The sequence below is a fragment of the Pteropus vampyrus genome, unplaced genomic scaffold (assembly GCF_000151845.1).
Source record: "Pteropus vampyrus isolate Shadow unplaced genomic scaffold, Pvam_2.0 Scaffold237, whole genome shotgun sequence".
In the NCBI taxonomy this organism is placed as follows: domain Eukaryota; kingdom Metazoa; phylum Chordata; class Mammalia; order Chiroptera; family Pteropodidae; genus Pteropus; species Pteropus vampyrus.
The window spans coordinates 655,406-664,638 of record NW_011889018.1 but is presented as its reverse complement, the minus strand read 5'-3'; the positions used below and the strand labels follow the sequence as shown (position 1 = coordinate 664,638).

The 9,233-nt window shown below is 56.8% G+C and overlaps 1 protein-coding gene across 1 annotated transcript in view; it reads right to left on the bottom strand.

Annotated features, from left to right (window-relative positions):
* SLC35F3 (solute carrier family 35 member F3) overlaps positions 1 to 5,450 on the bottom strand; it is a 72,296-nt gene extending 66,846 nt beyond the window's left edge. The window contains exons 1-4 of the mRNA XM_023519782.1: positions 5,140 to 5,450; positions 4,997 to 5,039; positions 2,480 to 2,511; positions 2,292 to 2,308 (exon numbers count right to left, since the gene is read on the bottom strand). Of these exons, the coding sequence (XP_023375550.1) occupies positions 2,292 to 2,308; positions 2,480 to 2,511; positions 4,997 to 5,039; positions 5,140 to 5,215 (168 nt within the window). The 5' untranslated portion in view covers positions 5,216 to 5,450. The remainder of the gene's footprint in view (positions 1 to 2,291; positions 2,309 to 2,479; positions 2,512 to 4,996; positions 5,040 to 5,139) is intronic.
* Between the last annotated feature and the right edge of the window lie 3,783 nt (positions 5,451 to 9,233).

The following is a 9,233-nucleotide window of genomic DNA, read 5'->3' as shown; positions in this document are numbered from 1 at the left end:
CTGCTGCACACCCGCACGCGAAGGTGCTGCCAAGGCCTCAAACGCCACGCGTCTGATTCGACTTCCCCACTTGTCCCTGCCCTGCGTCCCCTCCCGCCGTCACCGTCACTGCCGATGGCGGCTCCGTTCCCGCCTCCTTCAGAGCACCTCTGACGGCTCCCTTTCCAGCCCTGCTACCTGCGCTCTGCCCCCACGACCTGTCACTCCTCCTCTGTCCTGTCCCTGTCTTCGCCCCAGGGGGTGCAGTGGTTAGGACGCGGGCACACCGCCTAGCTGTCACCGCACGGAGGGACCTGTCTAATCACCCCGTACCTGTGTCCTCACCCGTGCGGCAGGCAGAACGCGAGCACTCACCACACAGGGGTGTCTGAGGACGGAACGAGGCCACGCAGGGCGAGGCTCCTGATAAGCATGAGCCGAGCGTAACCACCACGGGCTTGACGGTCAGCTCGCGCCCCGGCTGCTGCAGCCACCGCCAGGCCGGCTCCCTGTCTCTAGACACGTTCCTGCTGTGTTTTCCACACTTTTTTCACTGCTGCCTTCATTGTGCATACCACACACACACGCACACACGCACACACGCATCTCTAAAACGAAAATGTCACGCGTCGACCTTGATTCTTACTGCGCGCGATACACTTGTATTTCTGATTCTATCTCGATTTTTCTTAAGAACATTAACTGTGATCGTGGAAACAGGTTCCATGCCCCACCTCGACGCCACGGCCAAGCGCGACGGTCTGAGACGACGTCTTTCCCTTCCACGGCGCCCCCTTCCCGACTGTCTGTCTCACTCCGCTCTCCTGGGGCTGCAGCGGTCGCCTGTGGTCAGCCTTGACCTCGGCCCCTCCCCTCCCCCACTTCTTTGCAGAACCTACGCTCCCCCCAGTACACGACCTGCAGGTCTCCGCCGGTGCCACCCTCCTAGGTCTGCACCCGTGCCCGAGGAGCTACCTGTGCCAGGAACACCGCGTCCTTACCGCCCACCTCTGACAGCAGAGGGCAGGGGACATCTTTCGACATGGCGCCCTGATCATGCTCCCAGGAAGCTCAGCGCCAATGAATGTGGAGTGATCACCCGGAGTCTGGTGACAAGAAGGATCTGAGGCCACATCTGGCCTCAGCAGGAAAGAGTGTTCTGCTAGATTATGTCATTTTGGCAAAGCAGGGGGTAATGATGACAAGAGAGCGGCACGGTGGCCATCTGTGCCCCAGGCACGGTGAGTGCGCCCTCTGCTGAAGCGGACCACCTACTTTCCATTCTCTCACAGATTTTTAAAATGACCTCTCAGTGTGCAGCCATCACTCTGTGCACCTGCGACGTTTCACACGCGTTTGGGGGCTCAGTTCGTGGAGACTCCGTTTGCCTTCTCTCGGTGCCCCCGGTAACCCCTGCTCACGCTCTTCATATGCCACCTCTCGGCATCGAGGTTTCAGGCCCAGGGCAGGCCGACCTGGAAACGTTTGTGGGCGGGGCCCCTGGCAGGATGCTTGCCAGGACACCTGTCAGGTGAGGCCGGCAGGGCCGGCTCCATGCACAGTAAGTGAGCATCCCAGGAGACCTGTCTCACCCCACTAATGGAAATGAAGTAGCCAGACCCACACTGGGGACAGCCGAGACGGGCTGACTGCCCTGGAGCAGAGGCGCTGAGAATGTCACCAACAGCAGGGGGCCCTGTGAGCCCCAGGGGTGGTCCAGGCCTCCGAAGCACTGTGGTGGGAGCTTTAGGGAGCAAGTGTGTCCCGCGCACGTAAAGTATCATGAGCTGATGTGACTCTCCCCGCTACCTGAATGCAGGTGCGCAAAAGTTTTGTGACGTTTTGGAGCCAGGCGGAGGCGGATGCGGATGCGAAGCCTGGCACCCCAGCTTTCTAACTGCATGGTTTCTCTGAGCCTCAGTTTCCCCGTCTGTAAATTGGGGTGACGTGCCCACCCTCCCTTTGGGAGGGATAGAGATAATGTAGCTATCTCCCCAAACAGAGTACCTGCAACATGGTGGTATCATTAGCAAAAATGATCATCCTCACTGTTAACAGGGACACACTGTCACCCTCAATTCCAGGTGAGAGAACTGGTTCCCAGAGAGCGCTCACCGTTAGCCAGCGACCTGGCTCTGCGTGAGGGGCGCACCACACCCGGCTCACCTGACCACAGCCCTCACTCCGGCCCCACGCACGCTGCCGGCCTCCCGGGGGCCTCATCACACCGTTCTCCACGGCTAGGTCGACGGAACGTAATTTTACGGAAGGTGAATTAGCTGGTTGTGAACACAGGAGATCCCGTTAATGCCACTCCACGAGGGGCGTGCTCCTGGTCAACATTCGGTGTCTGTGCCCGATGGGGAAGCCGGAAGGATGAGGAAACAGGACTCGCTGTCAGACAGGACCGATGTCACTGACCTGGCTCGAAACCACTCTTCAAGGCGCAAGCCCTGGCAGAGGCCCAGCTCTGCCTCCTCCTCCTGCCTCCTGGCCGGGCCTGTGCGCCCACCCTCCTCCAGGCCCGACGGGCTTATTCACGTCAGCTGCAGCATCTCCAGCTCAGAAGGCCTCCTCCTCGGGAAGGCCTCCTGGGATCACACAATCGTCGGTGTCCCTGCAACACTTTGTTCTTCGCTCTGAACTGAAACTGCCTACCTGGTGCTAGATCACTCGTCTATCCCCACGTCTCCTTCCCACTAGACCGACACTTGCTCAAGAGAACGAAGCTCGTACTGTTCATTCTCGCGTTGCTGGGGCCTCGCTAAGCAAAGGACGCAGGGTAGGGTCAGACGAAGTGTCTGCTGGGTAAATGAAGTCCTCTTGCTCATCTTCCATTGCATTTTCTGTTTTGGTTTTATACATGGCGTCTTCTTGCCCCCCTTAGAAGACACACTCCACAAGCTAATAAATATTCCTCGCTGGCTGTGTTCTGTCCCTGGAGCCTGTCTGCCATCCACACAGAAACAACCACAGTGTGGGACCACCGTGCCCCACGCGTCTAAGGCAAAACAGAATGATTCAACGCTTCCAAAACAAGCACACAAGATGCAAATGGTTTAAAAATACAGACCAGAAGCCACACCGAACAGAAACAGCAAAGAGAAAACCAGTCAGGGACAGAGCTCCGTGACAGCCCAGGCGCGCCGGGGGCGGGCTGCGTCAGGTCCCGCCGTGCGGCCTTCGCTGACGGACGCGTAGGGGCCCTGCACGACGAGGGGACTGGAGCTGCCCGGTGTCACGGAGCTCTGCAGATGCTTCTCGATTGTGTTGCTACACACATACGCTTTGAGAGCAGCAAGCAGATTTGCTGAGGTGTGAGACAGTCTGTGCCTGGAGGCCTGCCAGACGTTTATTAAGCGCCTACTGTGTGCCAGGCGCTTGCTAGATACTGTCACCTATCCCACCTCATCGCATTCCCCAAAGTCTGCTGAGGTGAGGTGTTACTTCCGTCTTACGGTTGAAGAAACCGAGCTGCAGCATTTATGATGTATGCACGTCACGCTGTTTGGGAACAGAGAACAGTCTTTCTCCTCGATCTGCCCCATTCACAGTTTAATATACTTTCCATCACCCAGACATCTACGTGCAAAAGTCTGTTTAAAAGCCCAGCCCATGGTCCGCGAAGATCGCCAGTGTGAACGGGAGGCTCAGAGCTCACCTGGCAGTAGCCCGAAGGGAAGGGGGATGGGATCCCCATTTTCATCCCCTCCAAGCAAACCCTAGGACTGGCAGGCTGGAGAGGGGTACCTGTGCCTGGCACGTCACTCAATGTCTCCTGCCGCCATCTGAGGTCACACAGCCCACCCCGGATGGCCTCCCCACCCTGTCCCTGTGCGTGCAGCTTGAACCTGCCCGCCACAGGTGGGCTGGGTGCTGCTGGACAGAGACACCTGCTGCTGGAGAGCAGAGCCAAGCTGGCTACCTAAACGACTTCCCACGAGGACCCCGTGAGCGAGATCTCCCAGCTTCCCCAAGGGAAGCACACAGCCAGCCCCTCCCCTCCTCAGCACACAGGTGGATCTGGGCGAAGTCCCCCGAGAAGGCTTGGAAGTGCAATCCCCTTGGAGGGGTAGCACATACCCTCAATTCGGGTGTAGGTGACTGATAACAAGTCTTCCTAAGATTGGGATGGGGAGAAGAGGAGGAGAAATAGGTAAGTGGTCACGAGTTAGTGCAAAAGGATGTTCTGAAGAACGTGGTTTGGGGTCAGCTGGCCGGGGTCCCAGCCCCACTAGCTGCAGGTCCTGGACAGCGATCCACGCTCTGGGCCTCACGGCCCTCTGTGATGAGGACATGGTGCCAGGACAGCTACAGGCCTCTGTGCACTCGGAAGCCGTCACACAGAGGTCCCGGCTCCAGGCTGCAGTCCCAGGCGCGCGCCAGAGCCACCCCACACCCACTGCTCGAACTGGCCTATTAGTTTGGGGTGAGGGCCTGGAACTGGGGTATCTGCTTCCCCTCTCCACTCCTGAACTGTCCCTCTCCGGCCCTCACCTGGCCAACCTGGCCACTTCTGCCTCTCTGCCTTCGGGGAGGAGTTAAGGACCGAGATGGGTCTCTCTGCTCCCCCTCCCCCGCATCTGAAAGCCAGGTCCCCTCCACTCAACAGCATGACAGCTGTGTCTGAGGAAGGGCAGCTCTCCAGGGACGCTGGTGAGCCCCTGCTTCCTTCCCCTGGTCTCTGCCTGTCAGCCCCGAGCAGGGCAGGGGCGGGAACGCGCTTCGGGGCCGGCGGAGACTCGTCTCACCTGCTCGGCTCACCAGTTCCCCGGCCAGTCGCTTGGCTGGTGGGATGGGGCGGCTCAGAGCGCGGGGGGCGGCTCAGAGCGCGGGGGACGTCTCAGCGTGCCTCTCCCGCCTCCACCAGGCGAGCAACACCTCTGGGCAGCCTGGGCTGGGGTGCTCCGAACCAGGGACACAAACGCGTGCGTGGGGGGCACTGGGGGGTGGAGGGGTGACCCCCTCCTACCCACAGGGCAGGTCGGGCAGGAGCCGAGGCCGCTGCGCCAGATGCGCTGGGGCCGCGCAGGAAGGAGCCGGCGGCGGCCGCAGCTGCCCTGCAGGGAGCTCCCGGGGAGCTGGCAGCCCCCTGGCCCGAGCGGTGCGATATGGCGACCCCGCGGGGGCGCAGGTCCCCGCTCCCGTCCGGGGCGTTACCTTCCACTTTGGTGAGGGTCAGGACCGGACTGTTGCAGGCGCTGAGCGGGGCCACCCGGGCCGAGTGCTTCTTCATGGTGAGCCGTCCGCCTGCGGGAGCCGCGATCGCCTACATCCTGGCGCCGGCCGAGCGCGCTGGGTGCCGGCGGCCTCCTCCGTGCGGGAGCGCGAGGCTCGCCGCGCAGGCCCTGGCCCGGCTGCCGCCGCGCTCCTGCCGCCGCGCTCACTGCGGCGGCCGCCCCGCGGAGCTCATCTTCCCAGCCCGCAGCCACTCCACGAGCTCCCAGCCTCCCGCCCGGAGGCTGCTGCAAACTCCGACGTCACGGCCAAGTGCGCTCCCCACGCCCACCCCGGGCTCACCTGCTCCGCCCCCGCCCGGACGCCCGGCCCGCAGCCGGTCCCGCCCCCCTCCCCCCTCGGAGGCCGGTCCTGGCTGCAGCCTCCGGCGGTGGCAGGGCGGCCACCAGCTCCCGGATCTGCGCACTGGAGCGGCCCCGAGAACTTGGCCACCGTGCCCCCCAAGTTTAGAAAGGCAGGTGTGACTTGGGATGGAGACTTGACTCCTCCCCGCGCAGTCCTGAGTCGCCGATTTACAGGAAGAGTCAGAAAAAAGCTAAGCTCCTCGCGCTTGTATCGACTTCTGTGAACGAGTCCAGGGGCCCATGATTTAGTGTGGCTGCGTGGACGGCTCTTTCTGGGGAAGAAGATGCGAAGTCCGCACAAGCAAAGCAGGAAGACAAAGGCCTAGGAGGTTTCTATCCTGCCCCCTGGCCGGTCCCAGGAGGCCCCGCCCGCTCCCTGGGAGGCAGAGAGCGGCTTTCCCGCCAGCCGCCAGCCGGGTGCTCGCTGCGGCAGCAGGACTGGCCTTGGCCTCGCCTCAGCAGGTCCAGGCTGGCCGCTCACACTCAGACCTGCTGTAAGCTGCCGGCCACCTGGTTAAAAAGCAATGACCCCCGTACTGCATCACACACTGGGCGATCCTTGAGTGACCGCTGAGTCCGCAGGGGACATTTGTCCCCAATGATAGAATATCATTAACAGCACCTACCACGGTCCCTGCATGCAGGTGGCCCCAGGATACCAAAGGCCTGCGGCACCTCATTCACACACATCGGCTTTGGTCCCAGCCTCCGTGGGAAGTCTGAGGGTTTAGTTCAAGATGGGTCCGGTCGTCACTGTCACATCCTTCCCACGGGAGTTTCGGGACCGCCCACTCTGCCTGCTTTCCTGCCTTGAAGGTGATGCTCTACTGTACGAGTCATTCTCGTCCTCCCCGGCAGGTGACTCTGTGGGACCCCAGAGCAACGGGGTCTCCACAGCTTGGCACCTCCCAGCGGCTTCCGGGAACATCTGCCTGCATAACCCCAGGTCTCGAAGAAGTGACTCCTAGAAGTTGCTCTTGGGGGATTCTCGTTATTACCTGCCCCCCCCCCTGCCCCCAACAGGGTGAGCAGAACTGCCCCGGGAGGGGCCTCCCGAGCGCAGGGCTTCTCAGGGCTGCCTGTCCACACCTCTAGGGAAGGGGAAGGTTCTGAGGGTCTCTGCAGAGCCCTCTAGCGGCAGCCTCCGCAGCACACAAATCGCCCAGGGGACTCGTCCAAGACCCTGGAGATGACACTACAATAGTCACTAAGCCATCCCCTGCTTTGTAAAGTTAAGCACAAATAAGCTTAAAGGGAAAAAATCTCATACTACATGTTAAGACCTTTGTGTTACAACATAATCGTTCTATGTGTTGTTTCAAGCACATCGATCAACATTTATGACGCATATAAGTAAAACAAACATCACCTAACAGCACCCGGTTTTTGAACACTTACTATGTATCGAGCACCGTGTTAAGTGTTTTACACAAGTCATTTCATTTCCTACTCACAAAAGCCCTGTAAGATCCTTGTCAGCTCATTTTACATCTGGGAAAACTGAGGCTGAGAGAGGTTAAATAGAACGTCCCAGGTCAGAGTGAGTGACTGGCCAAGCGGGGACTTAAGCCCAGGTCTGACGACTCACAAACCTGCTATGCCATTCCCTTATGCAGTGGTCCCTGTATCCACGGCTTCAGTTTTCCCCAGTCAACAGCAGTCTGAGAATATTAACCGGGTAACTGCAGAAATTAAGAGCGCCGGCATCGCTCCCCTCACTCTGTGGCATCACGCAGCCATTCGTCATCTCATCCCCGCAAGAGGAAGAGCCCGTGCGGTGCAATGAGCGTTGAGAGCCCACATGCACGTAACTTTTATTACGGTATACTGTTAGAACTGTAATATTTCATTATTAGTTATTAACCTTTTTCTATGCCTGATCTATAAATCAAACTTTACCATAGGTATGTATGTACAGGAAAAACAGTATATACAGGGTTTGGTACTGTCTGTGGTTTCAGGCATCCACTGGGGGTCTTAGAATGCACCCCTGTGGATGAGGGGGGACTGCTGTATTATAAATGCAAAAATTCCTCCAATGTAGGTGGAGGCACATGGAATCCAGAATCCACTTGCTCTCATTTGCACGTGGTTGTGACAGATTTCCTCACTGCTCGCACACCCTCCTGGAAGACCCGGGCTTTGCTTGTCTGGTCACCCCCAGCACTTCAAACCAGCCTGTTCACACTCACTCTACTGGGCACGTCACAACGAAATATCCGTCTGCTTGGTTTTTAGATACCTACTTTCTGTTTGTTGCAATGTCATGTACAAGTCAAATAGATAACAATTAGACATTATTAAGTATCCCTGACTTCACTCATTAAATGTCACCTAACACCCCCCATCCCAATGGGATACTCTGGGACCCTCCAGGACCTTTTGACACCTGAGAGGTCATCACCAACTCATGTCTGTCAACTCCTGCTTAACAAAGTTAAGGGGAGCTCAGCTGCCTCCCCTTAACTTTAAGTATTGCGTGCTATTTCTTTCCATACTTAACTCTCCCCGCCTTGTGTTTCAACCAAAAAATCTTACACCTTCCCCCCTCACCCACCAGGAAGAAAACACGACCTTCCACTATTCGTTCTTAAGCAGCCTGTCGCTGCTTCCGAAGATCTTAAGAGCATCTCATCCTTCGTGAGTGTCACCAGTTAAGCAGACTCTTACTTTAAGTCACTTTCTCACATTTTTGATAGTCAGAAATACATTTGTCAAAATTTGTAGAGTTGTACACTTCAAAGGATGAATTCTGTTTGTAAATTGCGCATCAATTTAAAAATTGGGGAAAAGACTTTCCATATATAAACACATATATAACTGATATGAATATTTGATAAACTATCCTTGCTGTATAAAGCGCTTCTGTTCTGTTCTATTCATTTTGTTTGGTCTTTTCTGTTCTTTCACTGCAAAAAAAAAAAAAAAAGTTCATTGTGATCAACTAAGTTTGTTTTTATCATGGTCCACTCACGGGGCATAATCCATGTGGTTTAAAAAATACTGTTAAAAATCCTTTGTAAGTTATGGGAAGACCTTTATTTAATCCATTCAAAATAAATAATAAAAAATTTAAAAGCCAGCTAATATTTTCAATAGTCAGAAAACAGACCACTTCAATTAATTCATGCTGAAATATTGACCATGTTTCATAGTCCTTTCAGTGTAAAATGGTGAGAATAACAAATTATTTTTGTGGTTACCAGTGTTCACAAAGAATGGCTTAAAGTAGTTCCAGGAACCAGAAATGGAGTTTTACCCACATAAATCAGTCTATAGCTTCCGAAGCTGTCCCAGTGGAGCGGGGCTGGTATACGCAGCAGGAGAGACCGTCTCAAGCCTGAAAGGAATCAGCGCCCCCGCTGGGCAGCTGTTCCCCAGATCTGGCAGGACTGGGGACCTTCCCCACTCACTCCAGGTGCAAATGCAGGGACATGAGGACCGTTGGAAGGAGTACTCGGTGGCCTTCCCCATCTTCACGTGTCCCATCTCTTCTGCAGCGATGCGCATCACCAGGACAAACTCGGTGGGTTCCCACTTGATCTCTCCTCTCCTCTGGGGAGGGGAACCAAGGTTGGATAGCTCCTGGCAGGACGTCAGGGGGCAGGGGCCCTTGATGTCACCAGTGGGCTTCCAGACACATCCCCTCCAGGCACCTCCATGACAAGGCCC